At 37.7% G+C, this 27,009-nt stretch overlaps 1 protein-coding gene across 2 annotated transcripts in view; it reads right to left on the bottom strand.

Annotated features, from left to right (window-relative positions):
* LOC133527173 (basement membrane-specific heparan sulfate proteoglycan core protein) overlaps window positions 1-27,009 on the bottom strand; it is a 204,374-nt gene that overhangs the window by 20,641 nt on the left and 156,724 nt on the right. For both annotated transcript variants that reach the window (XM_061864076.1, XM_061864067.1), the window contains exons 19-56: window positions 25,069-25,422; window positions 24,627-24,746; window positions 21,059-21,112; window positions 19,891-19,905; window positions 17,907-18,040; window positions 17,014-17,107; window positions 16,789-16,923; window positions 16,372-16,617; window positions 16,070-16,266; window positions 15,133-15,254; window positions 14,403-14,619; window positions 13,821-14,006; window positions 13,254-13,396; window positions 12,995-13,163; window positions 10,520-10,737; window positions 9,916-10,131; window positions 9,233-9,505; window positions 8,568-8,676; window positions 7,905-8,002; window positions 7,220-7,456; window positions 6,953-7,040; window positions 6,578-6,702; window positions 6,300-6,483; window positions 5,981-6,176; window positions 5,670-5,836; window positions 5,242-5,466; window positions 4,703-4,886; window positions 4,142-4,465; window positions 3,594-3,810; window positions 3,315-3,506; window positions 2,939-3,224; window positions 2,707-2,857; window positions 2,064-2,244; window positions 1,767-1,978; window positions 1,267-1,455; window positions 975-1,080; window positions 626-734; window positions 83-312 (exon numbers count right to left, since the gene is read on the bottom strand). In XM_061864076.1, coding sequence (XP_061720060.1) covers window positions 83-312; window positions 626-734; window positions 975-1,080; window positions 1,267-1,455; window positions 1,767-1,978; window positions 2,064-2,244; window positions 2,707-2,857; window positions 2,939-3,224; window positions 3,315-3,506; window positions 3,594-3,810; window positions 4,142-4,465; window positions 4,703-4,886; window positions 5,242-5,466; window positions 5,670-5,836; window positions 5,981-6,176; window positions 6,300-6,483; window positions 6,578-6,702; window positions 6,953-7,040; window positions 7,220-7,456; window positions 7,905-8,002; window positions 8,568-8,676; window positions 9,233-9,505; window positions 9,916-10,131; window positions 10,520-10,737; window positions 12,995-13,163; window positions 13,254-13,396; window positions 13,821-14,006; window positions 14,403-14,619; window positions 15,133-15,254; window positions 16,070-16,266; window positions 16,372-16,617; window positions 16,789-16,923; window positions 17,014-17,107; window positions 17,907-18,040; window positions 19,891-19,905; window positions 21,059-21,112; window positions 24,627-24,746; window positions 25,069-25,422 — 6,703 coding nt within the window. The remainder of the gene's footprint in view (window positions 1-82; window positions 313-625; window positions 735-974; window positions 1,081-1,266; window positions 1,456-1,766; window positions 1,979-2,063; window positions 2,245-2,706; window positions 2,858-2,938; window positions 3,225-3,314; window positions 3,507-3,593; window positions 3,811-4,141; window positions 4,466-4,702; window positions 4,887-5,241; window positions 5,467-5,669; window positions 5,837-5,980; window positions 6,177-6,299; window positions 6,484-6,577; window positions 6,703-6,952; window positions 7,041-7,219; window positions 7,457-7,904; window positions 8,003-8,567; window positions 8,677-9,232; window positions 9,506-9,915; window positions 10,132-10,519; window positions 10,738-12,994; window positions 13,164-13,253; window positions 13,397-13,820; window positions 14,007-14,402; window positions 14,620-15,132; window positions 15,255-16,069; window positions 16,267-16,371; window positions 16,618-16,788; window positions 16,924-17,013; window positions 17,108-17,906; window positions 18,041-19,890; window positions 19,906-21,058; window positions 21,113-24,626; window positions 24,747-25,068; window positions 25,423-27,009) is intronic.

Genomic DNA, 27,009 nt, shown 5'->3' on the forward strand with positions numbered 1-27,009 from the left:
TCGAAAAGTTGGAAAGGTTCTGGGAAATTTCACAAAAAAATTAAGGTTTCGAAGTACTGTACAAAAAATTCGAGTACTGTACCTGGAGAACGGCTTATTGACCGGATCCCAAGAGACTTCGCGGATATGGTCACCCTCGACGACGCATTCGACGGTGGGTGACTGGCCAGGCGACACGGTTTGCGAGGCCGGTTGCAGCGTGACGCGCGGTGGTCTTACAACCTCAAGGGTGAAGTATGCACTGCGCAGCACGTACTGCGTGCGCCGGTCTACCTCACTGCATTCGTACTCGCCAGAGTCTTCCTTGGTTGCCTGATCAAAATTGTAATATGTTGTCAAATGATCTTGGCATCAAATTAAACTATACGGATGGGAATGGGATTGCCGTTGTTGACCTTACAGGGCGCGGTGATAAAAAGAGACATTTGCTTAATCACTTGGATAACAGCCTGCACCGGCTGCACAATACTCTCACTAAACTAAATATATAGATCGATTTATCAAAACTAGTGTGAATGGATCGATGGAGTAATTAATGTACTTACGTCAAAATGTAGGATGACATGAAGGAAAATATGGAGAATCTTTAATTACCTAAATATATTTATATAAGTGAACAACTCACATTACGGATTATTAGTTGATTGTTGTTGAGTTGCGCATTTCGCTGTAATGGGCGGCGATCGCGTCTAGACCACATGAGATCGTGGTCGTAGTCACCAGTGTAATTGCACCTATGAATAATCAGATTATATCAAATTAGAATCATTCTTTTAATCAATCGTTTTGTTCTTATATAAACGACAAAATATTCCATTAATTAAATATCTAGAGCGCTAGACTTTTTTAACCTAAAAAAAAACCAATCGGAAACGTGTTACGTTAAATAACATCTACTCTTATCTACTTACATTTTTTATAGTTTATCTATAGGCGAATCCGAATTTTAAAATGTAGCTGAAAAAACATATTACCAGAGGTTGGTGTCCTGGCCTTCTGCGGCATACTGAGGCTCTGAGATTGGCTGTTGGTCCGGATTGTACGTTTCCTGTTCATCGAATCCTGATCCACTATCATCCTCTGAATATGAATATCAGAAAACGTAAATTAAAGTACGAATATTATTATGCTTTCATATCGATTTACAATTTGTTATGGTATTGGGGTATTCCAAAATAGAATAGGTTTGTAATTGAACGGTGGTGAATTTGTTACAATCTCAAATTCACCACCATTAACGGAGACATTTAATAGAATATTTAGTACCACCGTTGTAGAAGCCGGCATCACCCCGATAGACTTCGACGGTGAACGGTTCGTCGACGGACTGATCGAGCGACGTTGCGGTGCAGATGTAGTCCTTGTTGTCGGCATCGCTCGCCGCCGCCAGCCGCAGCGACGCCACGAGCGGAGTCGGCGGCACAATCACGCGCCCTCGCCCAGTTTGGTCTCGCACTGTTTGCAGATAAAAACAATTAAGGCTAATTTGTGACGTGGGGTTTTTAAATTTAATTAATTCAGTTAAAATAAAGCTTAATTTTACCTTGAGCCATCACAACTTAGCCATAAAATCTCACACCTTACAAAAGCAGTACTTATTACATAATATAAGAGTTGACTCAGACTAGTAGTACTAGTACTCAAAAGGATTAGGTACCTTTAAAATTTTAGTGCTAAGATAAAAACAGCTTGTAAAATTCATTCAACGCTTTGACTGTCAGCAGCCGGCTGATAACAAAATAATAAATAATAAATAGGTCACTTACGATGTATTGACACCATAGGTTCTGGGTAGCCGTTGGCTCTGCATTTAATTTCTACTGGTTCACCTAAGCGGACTCCGATCAAACGGTCTGGAGTTATAGTTATCTCTGGTGGGGACCACACTTTTAGCGTGGCTGTAGCTGTATCGTTTCCGGCTTTGTTTCCAGCGTTACAAATATACTCTCCATCGTCGTTAACGTCGATTTTCGAGAACCTAAATACCACAAACACAAAGACCAAATAAGTGGATGCATCCTTTAAACTTTGCCAAAGAATCATGGCATGGTTATAAAACACACCTGATAACTTCTGCAGGGCCAACTTGAGCGTCGGCCGACAGTGCGCGTCCTTTACTCCTGGACCATACTATTTCCGGGCGTGGCTCGCCTTCTAAGACGTGACAACGGAGCTCAAACTGACTGCCGATCCGAGCGCGCACATCTTGTTGTGGCCAAATTTGTACTCTAGGGCGGATACGGGCTAAACACACATAAATATATTAAAATGAATGCAGAATCCAAAAGTTAAAATAATACCTACTCCTTTCTTTTCGGTTTGCTATAATCGGGGAAAAAAGCATGCCTTGACAAAGTAATTCAAATAGGGAGTGTTACTGCAATGTTTGGTCGCCAGAGAGCAGCACTAAAACATCACATAAACCATAGAGTAACTTATACATACTATGCCTTAAACAGTATTTTGATAAGTAAAAGAAATCAAATCGGTTTGTTTACAGAGGCCTACTATCGAAATTTCGTCATCTGGCCTCTTATGCAGTATGCAAGAGTGATGGAGAGGCAGATAACGAAATGTCGTGTTTCGTGATAAGCACTCAGGATGTGGTAGTGGCGCCCTCTACGCAGAGTTTTGCGTAATATCCACTATTAAAACGAAGATAGGTATTAAAACGTTAAAAATTAAAGATATTGTAATAATTCCTACTTTCTATGTCCACAGTGACGTATTGGGATGCGACTGGATTTCCGTTTACGATAGCACTGCATACGTAGAATCCTCGGTCACTCTCCTGGGCATTAGCTATTGTTAGCGTGTTTCCTCTTTGGCTGGTGCTTGGGCCGAACTGACCTTCGTGCTGAATGTGAAATTAAACACAGTAAGTAGGTATAATAGTTATGTTATTATATTATTCATTAGACAATATTATAAACTTTACCTTAGACCAAACAATCCGCGGCAGTGGGTTTCCCGTGGCAGTACAATGAACCACCCCACTTTCGCCAGTTGGAATCCTCAGTTCATTTACATCAAGTTCCACGCCAGGGCTCTCTAGTGGTGATTGCGTGCCAACAGGGATAACCTTAACGACTACAGCCATCGATTCTGCTTGGCCAGAAGTTGTCTTGCACATATACACTCCTTGATTTTCAAGGCGAGCTACATCAATATACAAAACGCCGTTCAATGATTGCACATTTGATTCAAATTCATTGCCGTCTTGCCTGAAATAATATAGTAAAAATGTTTACGTCCACGTACTTAGTGTTTTTTTATTATTCCAATGGAGGAATGTATAAAAATTTCGGTATTACCTGACCCATTTAATGGAACCGGGTGGTATATTAGCAGTTCCAGTACATACAACGTTAGTGCTTTGGCCTTCGACGACGTTCGATGCAGATGGTTTTATTGTGAGTCTCTCGCGAGACGGCCTGGACGGCAGGGGCCGTACGATAATACTCGCTATGCGATCGTCGGTTCCAACGTTATTACTGGCGACGCATCTGTCAAAAATAGAAATATACTTAAATGTATAGAAATAGGTCGTAGCTTATTTATGAGCAAATTTCATTAAGTTCATCTTGCTTTACCTGTAATCTCCTGAATCTTCCTCTCTTGCACTATCGATTATCAAAAGTGATTCAATAAGCTGTACCGTCGCGGGCAGAGGTTGTCCATTACCTCTCTGCCATTCGATTGTAGGAGCGGGGTTTCCATCAGTGATACAATTTAACTCGACTCTTTCCCCCTCGTATAATTCTTGCACTGATGGTTGAATGGATACGGTAGGACTTGCCATCGGATTTGCTGGAAAGGAATTATTTCGATATTTTAAGGAATAAGTAATTATACAACATCCTATAATTGGAATCATCACAGCTGAAATACGAGTATACCAACGTAGGTTTGAAGTATAAGCTAATAATAGAACAGGTACTTATTGATAGGTTTTTGTTGCTAGATTGTCGGTTAATGACATACCTATTACTACGTTATTATATGATGTAAACGTTACCTTTAGCGAAATATATCCAGTTTGGTAAAACTAATCCAAGATGTAGCGTGAAAATTACAAGGTTAATAAATAAACTTAATTATATCTTATATCCGCAGAAAACAAACGAGAAATTGGACTTACTTCCCACAGTAAGGGTAGCTGTTGCTTGACCCGCAGTGACGCCGTCATGCGTCTGACAGATATATGTGCCACTGTCGGATACTTGTACCCGTGTGATAGTGAGTGTTCCTGTTTGGTCGTCAATCATGTATCGACCTTGAGGCAAGTATCCGTTCTTCTTACTCCAGCTAACGGGGAGTAGACCTGGTCTGTAAAAACTCCTAGCCTGGCAAGTGAAGTTAACGTAGCTACCGACGTTTTGAATCTTTATGGTGGGGCTGGAAATCGTTACGGTAACGCTAGACTGAGGAGGTGGCGGTCGACTGGTCGTTACGACAGATTCACCTGAAACAATACGTCACTTTATAATCCAACATTTTGACCAGTTCTTCTATAAGTGTTCAATATTTTGCATATTCGTGCAGCATTGGGGATCACATTGATTTGTTCTGGTTCGTTAAAGAAGCAATAAGAGTATTTTTGCATGTTACTAGAAAAATGGGACGAACACAGCGTGAAAATATTATGGTGTTATTGCAATGACTTTAAAATAGGCAATCATGTCGTAATTCTAACTCGTACCAAGAGGAGAGCAGTCAGAAGCGGAGTTAGGGTCGGGGCAGTCGCACATGACCTGGTCGTAGCTATCGACGTGGCAGCCGTAGCCGTTGCAGCTGCATTGCTGGCAGCGCCCGTTCAGCTGGTAGTAACCGGGGGAACATGACTCGCAACTCCTGCCGCTGTAACCAGCAGGACATCTGCAACTCTGAAAACGTAACAATATTAATGAAATTAGGTAGGGAAATTGTTACTGTGTTATTCGTGTTTTTATCTCTATGTACAATAAAGTATATACATAGGTAGGTACATACAAATTTGAACGGTTAACCTTTTGAACGCCAATGACACTATAGGTGTTAAGGCGGACGCTGTCAAAGTAACCATCACACTTTCGAGTAAGGTTTATATTTGCTCCCTTGCGCCCGGGAGTAGCGTTTGAGTGATGTTTTTGTTTATGATATAAAGCGTTCAAAGGGTCAATACGGTTCTGTTTTAAAACAAATGCGAAATAATAAATAACCTTTAAATATTTTTCAAATATGTTGTACGGTAATGTTTACCTCAATACCCTTGGCAACATTTGGTCGCCGTTCCTCTGAAGCCTTATCCATGGCCACAATTGCAATAGAGGTGGAGGTTAATTTTTCTCTTTGCAAGTCAGCGAGAGTTGCTCTGACGAGAACACGCTTCAGGTTCTTTAATACTGACATGAAGACATTGCGGCTTGCCGGTACACGAGTGTTTAGAACATACCAGTTCTTTTCAAGTAAGGGCACCTGATTAAACTGTAATAAAAAAAAACAGTCAGTTTTATGAGAATTTAATAATAATATACCCAAAATTTAATACATATATCCATAAACACGCTTTTTAATACATAAAATAAACAAGCGAGAAGTAATTAAATATACAAGAAATTCGTTAATCACAAGTTTGCCTAAATTATACATATGAACGTTAATGATAAAATTATAATTTCTGGACTTACCAATACTTCTCCAGACTGGAAAGATCGTGGATTTGTCCAGTACACAGAATCTTCATCTCCTACTAGGACGACATCAGTACCTGGGTTGTTATACACTGGATACGGGTTATCCACTTCGAACCTTTGGCTAAAGCTCAAGTTGCCTCCGTATGATAGCAACATGTTTCCTGGTAAAAACAGACACAAATTGTCTAAAAACTAACCATTAAATATTTAAAGACTATTAATAAACATTGGGATAATACGTGCACCGTACATGTGTCAAAATGTTTTATTATTGCAAGGTAAATAAAACATGTGACAGTATTTACCTGGTAGGGTTAACAGTGGCAGGGACCAAAACAGTTCTTCGTCTGGTGGGAAGCTAAAAGAGTATGTCAATTCACTTTCCGCGGGATTAGGGACGAAGTGGTCGTTCAAAACCTTTTGCGCTGCCAAGTCCATTATTCGATAGTTGTTTTCGCCGACCATAGGTGCGGGAACCTGATCCCAATATAAATTGGTGACCTGAAATTACATTTTTTTAAGTAGTCAAGGATTAGATTGATTCACTTCTAAGACTTGTTAATGAACTATTGTGGTTGATCACCAGTGTGTTAAATACTTTTGTAGCAAAGAGCACACGAGTACCTCAGAGCAGTCCGTAGTAACTCCAGAACAGTAGCATTGAATACATCCTTCAGGATTTTCAATGCTAAGTCCGAATGAACCTGGTCTGCAACGGTTACAAGACTCGCCGGTTACTGATGGCTTGCAATGGCAATTGCCTCTGTCATCACACCCTGGATACCCAACTGTACCACGGGAATCACAGCTGAAATAAAATTACCCATTTCAATCGTTAGTTTTTGAACGAACCATTGCAATAAAAGTTATCAGTCGATTTTAATATCTGTTACTAAACGCACTTGCAATTGTCAGGGCTCGGTGTAGGGTAACGGGTACTATCAGGCACGCAATTATTTTTATAATCTCTTATATATCCAGGTACGCAGTCCTCACAATTGGGTCCAGTTGTATATGCCGGGCATGTCTGCAATGCAAATAAACGAATGTTTACATTGATGTCAATGTTAACCCTTTTCTTGGCAATGCATCTTACAAGATACATAATTTTACACCCTTTTTTATTTTTTTCTAAAGCATTTTTTCGCTCTATCAGGCGCAATGGAGGTTTGAACTTTTTTTTAATTGTCAGGAAAAGGGATAATAAGATTTTATAAAAAAATTACAAACAATATACATGAAACTAATCATGAGTTACATCTGTATTGATTACTTACCAAGCATTCTCCAGTTTCTGGATCACATATAGATCCTCCTTGGCAATTACACCGTACACACCGTCGTAAGTACAACGCTTCTTGACTCCTATAACAGAAAAGTGACTAGCAGCTATATAAATATAAAGTTTAATTTTAAAACCTACAGTAACTCAACCAAATAATCCACCTTACTTATAATTCATTGAATGTCATTTAGCGGTATTCTATGTAAAATTAAAATAATGCTATTCTGATAAATATTGGTAAGTTCTTATTGTATGTTACCTGGTGTAGCCAGGAGCGCAGTCCTCGCAGGAGGTGCCCAAATATCCCTCGGGACAAACGCACTGCTCGACCTCTGCCGCGAGCGGCCCGTTGCCATTCTCATCTGCCATGTCTATGCTTGAACTAACCAGGCTAGCTATTTGATAGCTTGTTGAATACGTTGCCTTTACTAAAATTGCCTTGACATCTGCTAAAGCCAGCAAGAACTGTTGACGGGGTATCGTTGTACCATCAGCTCTGAAAAAATAATATAACATACTGCTGCGTACGGTACATATTCAAGTATTTGTCAAAAAAATATTTTTGATTCATGATTTTATCGCTTACTGTACTTTTCTATCAAGACAATTCTAAGAAACCCAAATACAATGATATTCCATTGTTTTGTCACAGAATTTACTGAGTCACTATGGATAAATAGGCCACCTCCGGTCTCCATGATCCGACCAGTTCAATGGTACCATTATATTGCTTGCGTATGTAATTGCCTATTTTGTAAAATATGCCATACGACTAGATAAATTATATTGCTTGGTCACCCTCGTATACTCGTATGTGAAGTTTCAGTTCAATAGAGTAATTGAAATTGGGTCTAATTTACCTTGCAATATTTGATTACAGACATACGAGCAACGTGACAGGTGAAACTAAGCTTGTAAAAAAAGGGTTGTTCAGCTATACTAACCTTTGCCACCCTTTTTCGAGGAACGGAACGGTAGCGTCCAAGACACCGTTGCTGGTTGGATCGAAGTTGCCAAAGTAGTGGAATGTTTGTCGGTTTTGCTGTAAAAAAAGAGAAACATTATATAAGATATAACACGATAGTTATGTCGCTGACTATAAGTACTTACATTAAAAAAGGATACCACAACTGCAAATCTGTGTAGCTCATGCCTCTCAGCATATGTCATATCAAAAATCTTTGATCATTTCAAACAATGAAGAACTTAATTTAATGGTCTTTCAAAACAATAAAATTACGTTGGGTATGGAGTTATTGATTTCATTTACTCTTACAATGATAATAGTTATTTGTTTTACAAGGGGGCAAAGACGTTGTTTAACTCTCTGTACTAATATTGATACCCAACAAATGAAAGGCCTTCTTTCTTTTGAAATAAAAAAATCCTACCATTGAGAAAAAATACTAACTGTAAAACATAACAAATCAAATTCAAATGAACTCTACTAAAGATTTATTATTCAAAATCATTACCTCAAAGTCAAATTCATCGAGCATCAGGAGGAGAAATCAACTCAAAATTTGCATCTAATTACTTTGCCTCTTAAGGATAAAATGCAACATTTTAATTGTTCTACGATCTGGTGTGATGCAAAAAAATCTTACGCTGATTAGCTGAACATCTGGAGCATTATTACTGTCCGCGGAGACGGGCACGTTGCGCAGCACGTAGCGTAGATAGCCACCGTATGACGTCACTTTATCAAGAGTAAAGCTGTAAAATAATTTACATGTAGTTGGTACCATTTTTCAAATACGATAATTGTGAATTAAATACTAGTTTTGAGTTAAATTATATACATCGACTGTAGTTGTAATACTATAGTTGTTGTTGTAATAAACACAAATATTAAAAGCAAGTTGTACGGTCACGTCTGAAAATATCGACATGAAAAAAGTGCCAAAAATATGTATACACGGTGTAAGGTTGCCAGAGCTCAACGAGGCGGCGGAGGGGCGGTTTAGGGTCAGCAACGCGCATGTAACTCCTCTGGAGTTGCAGGCGTACATAGGCTACGGAAACTGCTTACCATCAGGCGGGCCGTATGCTTGTTTGCCACCGACGAAGGAATTAAAAAAAAACACGACTTTATTGCCCATATATTAAGGTAGTGTATACATATTGTTAGCACATTTTTCGTACCGATATTTTCTGACGGGACTGTACTGAATACAATTGACAGTTACTTCTGTAACTCGGCAGTAAACTATAAAACATTTGATATAAGAAAATATAACCACTCAACCGGCCTTAAAAGTTTTAAAAATACCTTCGAGGTAAGCTCCAGTAGTAAATGTTGTTACGCGATCTGTCGACGTCATTGAGGAGCAGTTCTCCGCTGACGATCTGAGGGCGCGCGGAAGCCTCGACCGGCGTGTCGTAGCGCCCGGCGCCGTCCGAGCCCAGCGGCGCGCTCTGGTACACGCTCACTTCGTCCACGACCTCCGGCGTGTTGAAGGTGACGCTGGTGGTGTTGCGGCGGAGATTGCTGCTCGTGCACTGCTTCGTTAAGCCGGAACAGAAGCATTTTGCGCAGCCGTGCCTGAAATCAAATAACACTATGAATACTGACCTGGATCCAATCAATTTTGAAGGTTCCGTAGGTACCCAAAGCGTAAAACGGGACCTTATTACTAAGACTCAGTTGTCCGTTCGTCCGTCCGTCCGTCTGTCCATCTGTCACCAGGCTGTATCTTATTAACCGTGATAGTTAGAGTTGAAATTTTCACAGATAATGTATTTCTGTTGCCGACATAACAAAAAATACTAAATAACAGAATAAAATAAATATTTAAGGGGGCTCCCATACAACAAACGTATTTTTTTTGCCGTTTTTATAGATAATGGTAAGGAACCCTTCGTGCGCGAGTCTGACTCGCGCTTGGCCGATTTTTTCCCATTAACCTGTGGAATCAAACATTTTTAGTTATTCGTACAGACCCAAATGCTTACTTATAGGTTTCTGATAGGTGGAATGAGCCTTCTTTGCACTGGTCACAGAACCGGCCTTCCACGTTTTGTTTGCATTCGCACTCGTCAGGCATACGAGAATGGAGAGTGCCGACGGCGTTGCAGCTGGACGTGACCTTGCGTCGACAATAGTCACCAGGGGCTAACGGGTTTCCTTCGTATCCTTCCGAGCAATATTCACATCGGTCGCCTTCGTAACTGTAAATAACACAGGTAAGGTGCTTTCAGAAACTTTATGAAACTCATACACTCTCGGAATCCATCTAAAAATGCTTGTAATTTTATACGTACAGTTCTGCCATTTAAAGTGCTTTTGAATTACCGAAAAATGTATACCCTAGTATGACAACTGAAACAGATGGCGCTGTACTGGGCCATATGTATGTGGTCACTGACTTGTCAAACGTTAATTTTTGCTTTTCGGAGTTACCGCGTAAAGTACGGAATGTATAGCGCCATCTCGTTTAGCAATCAAATTCAGAGCACGAAATTGTCTTAGACTTTACACATCTTACTCAGTCAATGTATCTTTGGTAATACCTACTGTATTAATTCCATGCTTCAAATATGCAAGTATGTTAGTTACCCAGGAGCGCAGTCACAAATGACTTGTCCTCTGGGTCCCAGAGAGCAGGTGCGGGCGAACTGGTTGCCGCGGTCAGTCAGAGGGCACGGGCAGGGTTGACAACCTGCGCCGCTAGACGGGTTGCCGTACATGCCCGCCGGGCACTCGCGAGGAGCTTCGCGCACGCAGTTGCCAAGCCACAAGCCGGAACTCTCACGAACGTAGCCCGATGAACATTTCTGAATGATAATTTGTTTACCATTATGACCTACTCGTAAATTTCGCATTAAAAAAATAAAATCAATAAAGACAAAATCAATTAACGCCTTACGTTTTTGATATATTGTTCTAGATAAGCCGTCGAGGTTAAGGCAGGGCTTCTAATAATAGCAATCAGAATAAATTATATTACGACAGCTAATCTTTTAAAATTTAAGAATCCCCACAAGCTCGGTTCTCCATACTAACGTAGTTACGTCTCATTTTAAAACGATTAGCTAGATTGCTCTGAAACTTCTGTAATTATTTTATGTAGTTACAGATACCATAGTTAAAAAAATGCAGTGAATTGAAATGCTTCATACAAAACTTGATTTTGCTCTATTTCGTTTGTTTTATAAACTGGAGATATAGACTAATTGCAGTAGGGCTAAGAGTCGGTTCTAATTATCACTTGTCACCATGCCTTGTCACGTTCTAACAAAACCTAAGCGCAAAAGTGACGGCCATAGACTAGATTTTTGGAAAACAGGTGTCTAAAAGGTAAGAGTGTAGTATATTTCTCGATTCGTCTCATAATGCTCTTTTATTTGATACCCCACACAATAGGTTTTGAAAAAAAAAATTGATTTTTAGTAACTAGTGTACCAAAAATCGTCGATGTAGATGTGTAAATATGCGGCTTTTTCCGTTGTAGCATATCCACTATAGGTCTTAATGGATCAAAGGAATTTTATTATTATTCTCAAATTGATTTCGTAAGCTTTAGTTCGCACTAACAAATCACCAAATAATAGATAATAACTATTGGCCGGGTGCAGACGGCTTGGCGGGAAAACAAAAACGATCGCAGCGCTTGATGTGGCCAAAGTTGGCGACAAATTTCGCTGTGTATGGGTATTTCTCAGTTAGTATGTTCGCGATAAACTCAAAAACTACTGAACGGATTTTCATGTGGTTTTCACCTTTTAATAGAGTGATTTCTCGAGGAAGATTTAAGTGTATAATTTTTTTAAGGTTTTGTGTTAATTGGTTGAAATATGACGATGTTTGCTAAAGATGTCGGAAAAAATGACGCTGTCTAGGAGCTTTATTCGAAAACGCTGCCTAATCCGTTTGAGATATAACAACACAATGTATGGCGCGATGGTATATATCTATCTTTTAAGGATAAATTACTATAACCATTCTTAACTTCTAAAAATTGATCACATACTTATAATCTGGTATTTGCAAAGCTATTTACACGAATATAATATTAATCATTAAAAAAAAATTCGTTAGTTACATTTAGGATTTCATACAGATTTTATATAAATTGGATCGAAATATGTTTAAAATAATGTTAATATGTTCGAGTCTTACGGGAATAAAAAAAAATGTAACGGCTAAACATTTTCTCTACCTCGTGTCAACACAGATTTAATGCTTGCTTGTTAATACAATAGTATGGATAATACGAGTACAGTATACTAACATGAGGTGATTGTAATGATAGTTACAATGTCAGTTATTGAAATACCGTCAAAAGCATTTTTTTTTTCACGTAGGGTCAGACGTTACGCATAGAGTTAGAACAAGCTAAGTTGACAGTGATTTTGATAGCACAGACTGCAAGTGTTATTTTCAACGTCCATCTTCTATAAATTTATCAATTATCTCCTCATCTTCATTCTGTCTGTCGTCTGTCAAGTCAAGCGTATGGCCGAGAACGATGACGAACGAGATAACATAATCGTACTTGTAAGTTGCTGTTTAAAATCCATAAAAAGAACAACGTTTTTATATTTGAAAACATCATACATCTTCCATAAAAAACGATCACAAGGTATGCCATCAAAGCACAACAAAACACATTTTTTTCCTTTAATTTGTAACGAAAGATCAACGAATAATATTGACATAATATTAAATACACAAATAATTCTTACTACTTTCAGTAAAGCTAAAAACCAAATGTGTTTAACCTTAGAAACGAATAGATTTCGCGCATTAAACTGCATTATAAAACATGTTTTTAAGGAGATACTTAATCTTTATTTTGTTGCGCTTATTAATCTTGAGCGCTTACCGAGTTGCCAACGCTAGGCGACGCTGCCATCGTGCACCCAGCCAATACTATCAGTAATAGTAATAGTTTATTACATAAATTACTCTACATAGAAAATCGAATGCAAAATATCATAAATCAGGGAATTATGCGCCGTAATAATTATATTTAATATGGATTTGAAATACATTTTAATTACCTAGCATAATATAAAATTTTGTATGTACCTCACAAGATAATCCGTCATAACCGGGAGGGCAAGAACATTCTTCAACAAGATTGGCAGCGCCCAGGCCCGAATTAAAACTTTGAGCTGATTCCATAGAGAACTCGGTAATGTTGACCCCCACACTATTCACACTCGCTCGCAATAATATCATCTCTACGTTGTCCAGTCTAAACATAAAAAAATAACATTATAAATAGAAATATATGTATTGATTAGTTTTTGAGAACTTGAGATTGCCAAGTTGAGATATCACTTACGCCATCATGACATCTTCTCTGGTGGCAAGCTCGAGTCCGTTGGGAGTAGCCTTTTGCCACGCGCCTTGTGCTAAGCGAACCTCGACCCTGGTGGCCCTCGGGTCGCTGCGGCCGCGGTGGTAAATTAGAGTTTCGTATTTGCCCTGGAACATTGGTATTCTAGTTTACAATTGTCTACTCAGTTATCATATTTTTATTCATCGTTTATTTTTCCAAATATTAGAATTTCTAAAAATTTTATATTCACGTTCTGTGTCGGATATAAAGATCCGGGTTGATATTATTTCTCAGCTTTATCATACTAAAATCACGAATCATCTATGCCTACTTTAGGTTTAGGTTGATTTTACCTATAATAAAATGTGAACACTGTTGAACTATAGCAACATTATGGTACTAATATAATGGTTGTAACGTACACCGTACCGAATTTATAAATAAATAGGTACCGATTTTTCATAAAAATATTGTCTACCAATACGAGCAAATAATAATAAGTATTTCTCGTATTAAATCTTTGAAATCGTAGGTATTTAATAAAATCGTTAATTTTAAATTTGCTTTTACCTGAATAATGACGTCCGGCATTCTGCTGTCATAACCTGTGTTTGGTCTTGCAGACTGGGGCGTTAGTGTATATCTGATGTAGCCTCCGTACGAGGTGAGCTGGTTGCCGTTGTAGGACTCCGGTAGAGTCAAGTACGGGAAGGAGTCCGTCGATGTGGGATAGCCCTGTACTTGCAGTTTGGTGACCTTTAGAAAGACATAGTAAACATAAATATGTATTAGGTAGACATGTTTTAAACGTTTCTTAAAGGCGATGTAGCTGCTTTGATTTATAAAGAAAGTCACATTATTAACGCGGACATTATCATAAAACACAAGAGTAGATACAAATCATTTAGTTTCCATTTGAAATAATAAGCAATTAATTCATTCAATCTTATAGTCGCTCCACGCGTAGATGTTTGCATCGTTTTTCTCAGTGTAGGTATAAATTAATGTTTATTTTCCCATGTGTAAAAGTAACTTAATCCGCTTCATCAAGACAAGTCGTTTACTTTTACAGCCCCACCTATTTTGTTTATTTTACAATTAACCCCTACTCGACGAATAACTTAATTTGTTGCAGAATTTACTCTATCTTACCGTTGCGCCGTTCCTAAGAGGTTGGAAGTAGTACTGGTCAATGGGATTGTTGGTGCGGCGTATTCCACCGTTGGGCTCCTGCTGAACGCCGACCAGCCGCGTGCCGCCCTCACCCAAGGGCGTGGGCATGTTGTAGATGAATAGATCCGCGCTCTTGCATTGTGTGGACTCTCCGAAACAGAAGCAGCGGATGCATTCACTTGGCGAACGCGCTTCGCTGACATCCGACATAAATAATAATATTAAGTCACACTAGATGTCTACGTGATATCTCACACACTAGGTACATCAATTGTTATATATTGAATATGTTTATATGTAGGTAAATTTTAAATGTATATTTGCGTACGTATAAGTTATCATAGTTATCTCGACTCGTGTCTATTTTCATACCCAGTTTTTGCAATCGTGCACCAAACTAACTGTCTCTGTTTAGCCCAGTGGTTGACTGGTAGAGAATGCCTTAAGACGTTAAGTCCGCCATTTGTACTCTTTTTTTGTAATTTGTGCAATAAAGTTTAAATAAATAAATTTTCTACTTCATCTTTTCGCTGTCTCAGAAGATAGCTTTTGGCTACCTGATTCCAAAAATAGTCAGATAAGCACTTTACAAAAGCAACTGCCATCCGACATTCTAAACCAAATAATGAAAAACAAATCTTTATAAATATATGTATTTACCTACATGTCGTCATTTGCAAACTTGCCGTAATTTCCAGTAAGTGCTAACCTGTTGAAATATCCACTAGGGCAAATGGAGGTGCGGTCGACGTTGACTATAGCGTCAAGAGCGCCGAAAGCCGTCGCCCTGTTGTTGACCGCCTCGCAGGAGTAGGCCCCACTGTCTTCCGGCTGAAAATATGAAATAAGAAATGCATTAAAATTTAAATGTGCCAACACCATTCAACATTAAAACAATAATTTGCACCACTGCTGCTCAGCTGCTTATGTATTCTATAACTAAGAGCCTGTAGGTAAGGTAAATACACCATGTTTTTATTGAATTCCGTTAACTTCGGGACATGAGTAAGTAACGTAAAAAAGGGCAGAGGTAAAAAAAAAAATAGTTATTTTCTTTACATATTTTTATAAAAAGTAATTGAATGTTGCATATAGTGCTGTTGTAACACGGGCATTACATTTAACACAACCAAACAATTGAAAACTATGACATATCAATGTCATTTCGAACATCGATCGCCCGTGATATTACTTACATTTAGTAGCAAATGTAGGTATTAACTCGTACTAAACACTAATCAATATTTAAACAGGCCCTAAGGCAAGTGTACACGCTCGTAGGGGCCTTATAAGATATTTTTTTAATTGATTATCTCCGAAATGGAGTTAATTAGAATAATGTTTTTGAGAAAGTTACTTAATTGAAGCTCAGGAATGCATCCTTGAAATTAACGGAAAACAAAAAAAAAACACGGTGTATATGTAAACAGTGGAATTTTTCTTTTACGGTGAGGTAGATTTATTACACAAAATCAACACAACGTTGACAAGAAATGTCGATGGGTTGCTAACATGTGTAAAAAAACTTACGATTACCAGTCGCTTTATCCGAAATTATAATGGACATGGATTATAAAACTTAGTAGAGTAGCCGTATGTTAGCTACTATAATAATATGTACTCGTATGTGTATAAATAACATATACCTGCATGTTAGGACAAGACAGGACGCCAGTACCATTGATGCTGGTAGATGTGCACTTGGCTGGGACATGTCCCCAGTTGAGACGCCAGTTTATGAAGGGGACCGGTATACCGACGGCTTCGCACTCGAGCCTCAGAGACTCTCCTGGATTTAACTGCACGTGTGATGGCTGAGGCAGTTTTCGTATGGTGATATTAACTGAGTAAATAAAAAACGTTACGTTACGTTACGTGTAAATAATGAATAGAGCAGCAGTTAAACAACAGGAGAAATGACGTTTTATCATAATACAGGTTTACTAACTGCATATCTCATCGCCTCCATCGGAACAGTCGGGATGGTTATCACAGTGGAAGCTTTTCGGTATGCACTGGTTGTCACTGCAACGGAATTCAGATTGCGAGCAGGCCTCGCCGGGCCGCGCCGGGCTGCAGCCGCGCTCGTCCGACCCGTCGCCACAGTCGTCTTCAGAGTCGCAGATCCACGACTTCAGGACGCATCGCCGGTTATCGCAACGGAATTGATTAGGCTCACATAAACCGTTTTCGTCTAGAAAAATAACAGAGTTAATAATCTGTGAGTATCTGTAATTGGCTTTATATTGTTACCTAAATCTGCATAATGTTTTTTGTAGCAGGTCCGACAGATATTTCAAACAATTTGAAGACCGATTGAAAACTCTACATCTAGGTTATATATTCTATAAAAAATAATACTTACGACAAGTTTCTTCATCCGATTGGTCAGAACAATCAAATTTGCCGTCACAAACCGAAGATTTGGGAATACATTGTCCATTAGCACAAGTAGCTTCGTTGGGTTGGCAACCCACGAACTGCGGCCTAACCGTTGTTGCTGAAAAAAAAAGCAACCGAGAAATCCATATGGAACACATAGGAAAAACAGAACGATGTATGTAAAATCGAGGTAGTAAATAATGCTTACTTGGATTTTCTACAGTCAATGTCACTCTTATTTCTGATCCAGGGGAACCTTCGTAACTATAAGCTCGGCAAATATATACACCGCTATCCGAGGGCTGTATAAAAAATAATAGGTAAGTGAAACGAATAACCATGGTAAAAAGACACAAATAAAATCTGCTAGCGTGAGCTGCGTTCTCTCTATACATCTTGCGCGACTTCAAGTATAGACTCGCGCGCGAGAACGCAACTCATGCTAGGCAGTCTGGTGCCTTTTCATGACGGCAAAATCTCTTAAAAAATTAGTAAAGGTGCCGTAGGTTCAGAGAGTGAAGTTTTTGAAAAATCGTATCACTTTTTTAGATAAAAATACGGTTGCCAAAAAATCTATTGGCGATCTTCAGGGACTTCAGCGATTCTAATCCTGATTAATAATCACTCGATAAAAAAAATTACGAACATGGATCAACTCACTTTAAAAAATTGGAAGAATTTATACGCAAAAGCTGAAAATATGAAAATTGCTTCTAAAAATGCGCACTTTCCTTTTTGATGGGACTCAGCGATTACTTTTTTTCTATAATACAATAACATGATATCCGCGGTCCTGAGCACGCACATCCATCTCGCTCACCTTTACGCTCAGTGAGAGTGGGAGAAGAACACGAAGCTACGGGGCCTTAATAAGATACCAACACGTGTAAACTAAGGACGCTAAGCACAAATAATTCGTACATTGACTTGCAGGTTCCCGTCTCTATCGCAAACACATAATTATATTGCTGTCCCGCCGATGATGCCAGCGGTCAATGTATAAAATTCTTCGTGGTTGGCGTCCTTTCTTTATCACAAGGTACACGCTTTCATTAAACGAATCCCAGCACTAGACTATAGGTAAACATGAACTGTACTCACAGACACTTTAGTCATTTCGAGTCTTCCATTTACATCGGTAGAGCCTGGCTTCAGCGGCCTGCCGCCTTCTCGTATCCACCTGACTGGTGCACGCAGGGGGCCTTCGTCGCGGCATTGGAACACCACGTCACCACCTGCAGAAAGCGCTAGTCAAATCTGCTACACTATCACCTGTCCAACCCGATGATATACCCAAGAGCACAAGCATTAACGGGCTGTATGAGTGCACTCAATTTAAACAATAATATGACCTAACATAACACAATTTGATTGTGGATTTACTTAAAAATACATTTCATTTAAATAGATAAATTGTTGTAAATCGTTTATATACTTTTACATGAGCACGAGCGTTCCCCATTCAATTAAAATACCTCATTAGCACATGCGAGAATAGATGCCCTCGTCTTATGATGACAATAACTACAATGAGACTTAACAGACCTACGAGTATAAACCTAATGGAGGGCCACAAACAATACTCCAAACAAGTGAATTCGGACGACGCTGCAAGCTGCAAGCAATTTTGTTCGAGCATAGTTTTCGTGAGCCCGGGGTAATTTCGGAGTACCTATGAGAATAAACAGTTTTTTTTAATAATAATACTCGTAATGTCTGTCCCATCCCGGAACAATGGTGTTCCGGACCTAGGAAAGGAGTGCGCGGAGCTAAGGCCAACACGTAGAGGGCGTTTTGACACATCATAATAGTAATTATATTTATTAATAATGATTTAGAGCAATATATGTGTATAATGTAATGTGCGTTAATAATATACCTACTTATATATAACAATTATTATACTTGATGTACAATTATAACTTACTATACCATTAGAATAAGACCTATAAGTCGCAGTGAATTAAGTACGCGTACTATATATTTCATTGTTTTGCATAGCTTTTGTCTCCACATTTGCGACATTTAAGAACAAATCAATATATAAAACATTATTACAATACCAAATGCTGATAATTGTCATCAATATTACTTTCCGCCACTTTTTACATGTAGTTTGTAATGTGGAGATTATTGAATATAAAGTTTTGCAAATGTACATTTTTATATAATAAGATAAGAACTTTGACAACCCCCACTGAATACAATAAATTATGAATCTAAATTAATATGTCTACTTCCGACTTCTTTCGATTCGTATTTATTGGACTAGTGATTAGTAGACCAACTCACTCTCACATTTTATAGTTAATGTAAAAAAATAACTTGTTAATAGATGTAGTTTTATTGTTATTACTAAATATTTAAAATCCTGTTGGTCAGCAGTTATATGTACCTAGTGGCGTATCAAATAAATATTCGTACCATGCAATTAAAGCCCATTTTTAGTTATTTTATAATATTTCAATCATCTCAATGCGGTTATATGGAATACCAATACAGTGGTGTTATTTACCGATGACAAAACTGATTTTTCAATTGCTCTCATATACATACATGAATCATAATTTGTACCATTTAAAGAAGCGATGACTATAAATTAATATTTGTATGCTATACATATCTGAGACAATTTTACAGAATTGAATTCGATTAGTTTTGACTAATCAAACTCAATATAATTTTATTTACTCACATTATGTACCTATATAATTAAAAACCCTCGTTCCTTAATTAGTACTAAGACTAGGTTAGTATTCATGGAATATGAGAACAATAAAATGATTGGCATACAATTGTTTCAGGCCTCGTCAAAGTTTTATGTCATTGCATGATTAAGATGCACAGGATGTGTTTTCTGTAAATAGTAGGTAGGGTAAGGCCCATCTGTTTTTTCTAACGGTGTTACTTCTTTTAAGAAACAGAGTTTAATACCATAGTTAATTAATGATACCCTTGAAAAAAGATGCATTCCTTTGGAATCAAATTGATGAATGACATAAAAATATTTTTTAAATTGTGTCAAGTTCAGTAAAACCCACAAAGCACGCTTTAGTACCCATAGTTATTAGGCACACTGACTCACCACTTTGATATTTGGCTGTTCCACCACCATGAAATAAAATAACAGACAAAATTATTACAGTTCAAGTCCACGTCCAGTTTCAGCAGCTCGTGAGCAATGTCAATACCACCAGAAAAAGTCATCATAGTTATTATATATCGTAATACCTGGAGTAATATCTAACCGGAAACAGCTCTTTGTTCCGTCTAATATTATTGCAGGTAACTGCAAAATAGTTAGGTACCATTGTTATATAGTTATGTTCACCATTTTGCAGATCTTCAATGCCGAAATTCCAAGCTATTGAGGCATATTAAGACTACACGTCTGTTAAAAGACGTGTAAGGAAATAAGCTTTTATAGTTAACATTACAAAAAAAAATGTTAATCCCGCTATCTTTTAACGGTTATTATTTAAAGTAGGACCCAAGAAGATAAGCAATCCTTATATTCGTGCTTTAGTGTTTTTCCCGTTGGATCCTAAAGGATTTGCTATCTCAAAATAATAATATACTTATAGATTATTGTAAGTAATACGCTCTAAATTATTGGCATTGGCAATATCAGTGTACATGTTAAAGAAATAAACGTCACTATATGTGAATGCTTGCAATACAGAACTATTGCCAAAGCACATAATTTAAATTGTAGTACTGTATATCTATACGAGTAGTATATTAGACCTTCCATCACCATCAGGGACTCAATTAGACTTAAGTAAACATTACTCGTACTGTAAGTAGACATTGATATCTCATCTATCTCGACTTTACTTAAATCGATTAGTTTCTGCCCGTTATGTCAAGGAAGTATAATTAGTTTTTCTTCTAATTAAATGAAGTGCTGGCCCAGTACGACTGAATAAATTTATGTAGTACTGGTACAAGTTTATCTTAAGTAATTAATTAGTAATTATGTTGTAAAGTTAATATAGACACAAAAATATAATTTAGCGACTGTGCGTAGGTAAATATGTATATTAAAAGTCATTCATCGTTATAGTACCTTTGCCTCCACCTATAAGTGGCTCACCTGATGTCCTGGTCTTAGTGTACGAGAAACAAATATCAAGAATTTACTTTCAAATACAAACACCATATATAAATATCTTAATCTAGATTTTTGTACATCCCTAATTTTTAATTTCAATATTACTCTGATAAAAAAAATACACTTGAAATGGTCTTACCGTAACGTACAGCCTGTGCAGTAGGATAAGTTTTCAGATCTAAAGCAGCTGGACCTAAAATAAAACAACAAAACGACCAATGTAACACAAGTACACATGATGAACCAACTAGAAAATATGAATAGTTGTAGCCAAAAATGTTAATATGCATATAAGGGCTACTTGCACCAATCACTTACCCGGGGTAAACCGGTTGAACCTGGAGTTACCATGGTTACCTGTACAATATGACACTGGGTTAACAGTTTAACTGGTTAACCACGGGTTAGTGGGATGGTGTATGTGACCCTAAAACTTGTTTTTGAAGTGACAAAATTATAAAAAGTTGAGTTCTTAAAACAGTTCGCATAAAATGTAATTAAGAATAATCCGTAACTATATTATGTCCTCTTGGTGACTGAAAATGTAGACTTCAGTATAATCAATTATTATCCAAAGTTAAAGTGTGACGTCACGCATTGGTAGCGTGCATTTTCAAGTAAGTAGCAGGATGTGTTTGTATTTATCTGTTTTTATTAAAGCCCGACCAGAAATATATGGTCATTGTTAAGAGGGCGCTGTTATTCTCATGTATAGGGCAAGTCCAGTTTAATATGAAAAATGTAGTTGCAATGAAATTCCGCAATATGGCGCGTGATCATATATTACTGGACAGGCTTTACAATTACCAAATACGTTTTTTTTGACACTGACAGATCATACTGATATGATACTGGGGGTGTAGACAAGATGCCAATCGTTAACGCTCCGTAGCGAACGAAACGCAACTGTCACTGTCGCACTAATAAGGAAGAGTGATAGAGAGAGATATCTACGCTATGCTACGGAGCGTGAACGATTGGCATCTTGTCTACACCTCCAGTATCATATCAGTATCATATTGGAAACATTACCTTTTAAATTTAAAAAATACTCTTGTTCCTTGTTATAGTACTAAAGCGCGCGATAAGGAAAAAAGGTAATAGGAGGTCAGAGAATCGTTCGGTATGAAATATCTGGTGGAAAAACTACATGTAATACAGAGAATATGACGCAAAGTCTTTTGCTGATGACCTTCGTAAATGTTTGCAGAGGAACATAGGTACATACATTATCAAAATCACATTGCATACACGTGGATTCGTAGCACCAACATTCCGCAATTTTTTTTATAGGAATCATTCTAATAAATAACTCCGTGGTGTCATTCCACTTTACACAGAGTTAGCATAGTGTACCTAACAGTGTGCCTTACGTGTAATTGCATCTTAAGGCGGGATTCCACCAGTGCCATACTGTGCGGCGTAAGCATTCTTTTACTGAATATTATTATGCCTGTGCCGCACAGTTCCGCGCACTGCTGGAATCCCATCTTAAAACGTAACCTACCTTAATGATTATCGCTATTACAGGAAAATTGTGATCTTAAAGGTAGAATAATTAATAATAGATAAATGAATTAATAGTATCCATGAAGGTTGAAGATGGAAAATCATTTGTTTTAAGCATGCTTTTGGATGTCAAACTAAGAGGACCGTTTAAAATAAACAAAGCAACAGTAGCCATTTGGCAATGCCGAAGGATGGTGGGCAAGAGATGGGGACTTGCTCCTCAAATCATACTGTGGTTGTACAAAATGGTAATAGTGCCAATGATCAGCTACGGCGCGGTTGTATGGTAGCCCCGCACCCAGCTAACCACGGCAATAGACAAACTATACAAAGACTAGCATGTGTGGCTGCGACGGGCTGTATGAAAACTACTCCGACTGCGGCGCTAGAATAATGTTAGGACACATATATATACAGAAAGAAGCGGCTGCCACGGCTGTTCGATTGAAAAATCTAAACCTATGGACATCTTTCAGCTCAGCACACAAGATGATCTATGAAAAATAGATCTCAAAAATGTTAATGCTGGAAGCGCCTATAGACAAAACAGCAATAACTATGATTTTCTGGAAATATTACACCATATCATTAACAGAAGGCCCGAGGGAAGGACTAAATCCATCAAACCTACAGATGGCTCAAAAACAAATAAAGGGACAGAATGCGGTGTCTTCTCAGAGGACCTGAACATACGCATCTCAAAACCTCTGGGTGAACATAACACGGTATTCCAAGCTGAATGTGTAGGAATAGTAAAAGCTGACAATGCCATAACAAGACGGCAAATGAAATACGAAATTATACTAATACTGTCAGACAGTAAGTAAATCAGTAATACAAGCGCTATGCAACGACAAACTTACTTCAGAACTTGTACTCGAATGTCATCGAAGCCTCACTGAAGTGAGCAAAGAAAGCAACAAAGTAACCGTTCAACTGATAAAGGGGCATAGTGGATCAAGAGGAAACGATGCAGCGGATGAACTGGCCAGGAAAGATTCAGAAATATCGGCATATGGACCCGAGCCCATCATACCCCTACCAATATCTTACATACACGACCAGCTAGACCTACACCACAGACAACTCCACAATAAGTACTGGAAGGAAATGGAGACAAACAGGCAGACCAAAGATGTTTTACCGGAACTTAACTGCAAGCTCACCAAAATACTACTGAAAACACCTAGACGCCAACTACGTAAAATAGTAGGATTAATTACAGAACACAACACACTAAACAAACACCTACACAATATGGGTAAAACAGACAGTCCCACGTGCATGGAAGAAGAGGAAACAACAAAACACATTCTCCTAGACTGCAAACAGGTAGAAGTATACAGGAGCAAGACTCCGTGCACACTAAAGGAGGCAATTAGTAACCTGAAAGCCTTGCTAGGCTTCGTGGAGGAGCTGGGGTGATTAGCGCTACCTTAATTGTAAAATAGACACAATGGTTGTCGATTTGCGGAAATGCCCAGAAGCACTAACTAACTAAGTAGCACGTTTTTCTGTTAGACTTTATCTCTCTACTACAATCAATTCTCTTTGTTGATACAAAATGTTTGAAAACGCAAAACATACAGTTTTAGGTAGCGTGTGATAGTTGTTCTTAACCAAAATTAACAAAACGTTTTTTAAGAAAGTTCATGCCGTTCAATTTTTATTTTTATTAAAAGGAACATTGTTTGTACAAAAGTATTATTTTAGCTAAGCAGCTCTATGACGAAATATTAATTTATTATTAACCCCTTGCAAGACGCCAACCCACCAATAAGAAGTAACACAAAAGTAAGTCTTGTGTTTCTTTTTATTGACTAGCTGTGTTGCCCCACCACGCATAACAGTAAGAAAATTAGTTTGAATTGTATACATTTCGAAGTTTTTCTAATAGTTGGTACGGAGGTTCTGCGTGATTAGGCATTGCATAGAGTGTATAGGTAGGTACTATAAGTTATTTTAAGATTTGGGTTACACTTAGTGCTAGAGAATTTCACTCCAGCTAAATGTACATTATTTTGTCAGTATTGATGGTAGTCCGAAGCCGAAGTTCTTCATTAGCTTACATTCAGTAGTAATTAATTGTAAGACGGGTTATGGTTTTGTCAAGGGTTAATAGAAGTTATGCATGTTATCGTATTCTCCAGGTGTTAATAGAATCGCAACACTAAGTGCTATTTGTTCCTGCTTCTTACTGTTGGGTGGACAATCAAGTTCATCGCTGTCGTCTCGCGGACAGTCTCGATGACCATCACATCGTCGATATGCGGGTATGCATGGGCCGTTCTCGCAACGAAATTGATTTCTATCGCAACCTAAAGTGAGGCATATAGGTTAACAATTAAGATGATTATCGCATGTCACAGATAAGGTAGTATAACATAACTCCGTTTTTGCTCTATCAATTTTCTTATAAATTTAGGATAGGGAATGGAACGTTCCCAAAATCAATGAATAATCACGCAGCATCGGGGCAGGCCCTGTTCGTTGTATTATTAGTTTGAGTATTTAAATATTGTTACTTTTTCATTTTCAGTTATTTAGTTACTTAGAGTTTCGCATTTTTTTTTGGTAGGTTCTATTTAGTATATTTTAATATTAACTCAGAATTATTAGGTACACACTAAAACCACATACCTCCAGAACTTTCAATATTCGTCGTAGGCTCATACGGGCGCTGCGGATATTCCGGTCGCGGAGGGTAGTTCGGGCGCTGGGTGTAGTTAGGGCGTGGGGGATAAGCCGGGCGGCCGTACTCCGACCGCGGATTGTACTCCGGGCGCGGCGGGTATTCCGGAGCTGGCCGGAACGTGGTGGTGTACTCGGGTGGTGGCTTCCAGGTAGTCGTAGTAGCAAACTGGTCAAACGAAGGAGCTGGAGTGATACAGTTCTCCTCGTCCGAGTAGTCCGTACAGTCACGGACTCCGTTGCAAAATTGGTTTTCTAGGATGCATTGACCCGAGCGGCACTGTTTTTCGTTCTCTTTGCAGCCTAAAAAGGATAATGTTTATTAAAGCCTGATCTTACGTTAAATAGCTGTTTTCAGTGATTACACATATTTACAAAAACTAAGTCTACTAGTATTTTAGAAATGAATACCATGCATTTGATTTTAAAAATATAAGTAGATAAATTACATATTTGTACATCAGTCTGTTGTGATTCTGAAGTTCACGTACATTGAATTAATTATAAATTATTCTGTAAACTATTTTAATAAGATTCAACTTTTGAATGTAGCATACTACATAAAGTGCAGGCATGCATTCATTTGATCGCTTCCGTTTTTAAAGTACCTATACCTATCTAGCCGGTATTGCTCTAAGTATACAATATCTTTATATTAGTGTCATTGATAATACAGTCAGAGGTATTTTTTACATAATATATATTATGTGATGAATCAAAAGATTTAAATATGTATTATCTCTATTCCTGCACTTCTATCAGTTTTCATGCATACTCAAACACATACTTAAACGAATATAAATGCATTAAGTAGGTAGAAACATAATTAGGTTAGGTTAAGGTTAAGGTTACGTTTCGGTGATGTTTTAAAAAAATAAGAGATTATTAAGTACCATATAAATAACAACTAAATTGATTAATAATATAATTATTTTACATTTGTCATGCTCGGAAAGTGGGTCATTAATGTTCTCCAAGGTCTGCTATTGTTGCATTAACATAAGCTTTTTTTTTTCATTTAGGCTTAGTATAAAGTTTGAATATTCAGGTCCTTAGCACCAAGTGCGATCTCATCCGGCAAAAAGATACATAAAATAATGTGAGATGAAATAATTCGCCAAGTAGTGGTTGTCTCTACTTCCCACAGTTTTCATTTACCTACTTATACTCCTCCCGAGTATTCCTTATATGAAAAATAAGGAATAAGTTATATATGCACATTATCTAGAGATCCGCCTATCAATTAACTAAATCAAACTAAAATTAGGCACTAATTGAACTAAATTGCACTAAATTTTTTCAAAAATGAATCTAATTAAAATAAAATTACTTATGCGTTCTTATGTCGTTCATAGGACCGCTGCAAAAACCAAGCGACTCTCATGTGAATATATGTATACATTGGCTTTATTAGCTCTATCAGTTTAAATACAAATATTACCGAATAAAAAATCTTACGTGTCAGAAATACGTTACAAGTCGTGCAAGAAATCATGCAAAGCGATTACTAAATACAAGCATATACTAAAAACAGTAACGGTAAAAAATAATTATAATGTATTTTATCTTCAAACATATCATAAACGTTCTATGATGCCTTAAAAATCCGTAAATAATGGCCAACATTAAGATAAACTGTTTTGTTACAACGAATTCCTTATCTTGGAAAATTGTAATTGCTTCATTACTACATCAAAATCGATTTGGTAATTACATTAAAATTTCGAACATCGCTGAAAAAAAAAACAATTCGAATCGACCTCTATTCTAATATCAGACGAGATGCCTTTTTGTTATACAAAAATGTAAATTGTATACAATTTTGACAAATCTTGCATGTTAGTTTGTATCCAACGATACGGAAATAGGCCCCCGACTCTATAATAGTTT

The sequence above is a fragment of the Cydia pomonella genome, chromosome 1 (assembly GCF_033807575.1).
Source record: "Cydia pomonella isolate Wapato2018A chromosome 1, ilCydPomo1, whole genome shotgun sequence".
In the NCBI taxonomy this organism is placed as follows: Eukaryota; Metazoa; Arthropoda; class Insecta; order Lepidoptera; family Tortricidae; genus Cydia; species Cydia pomonella.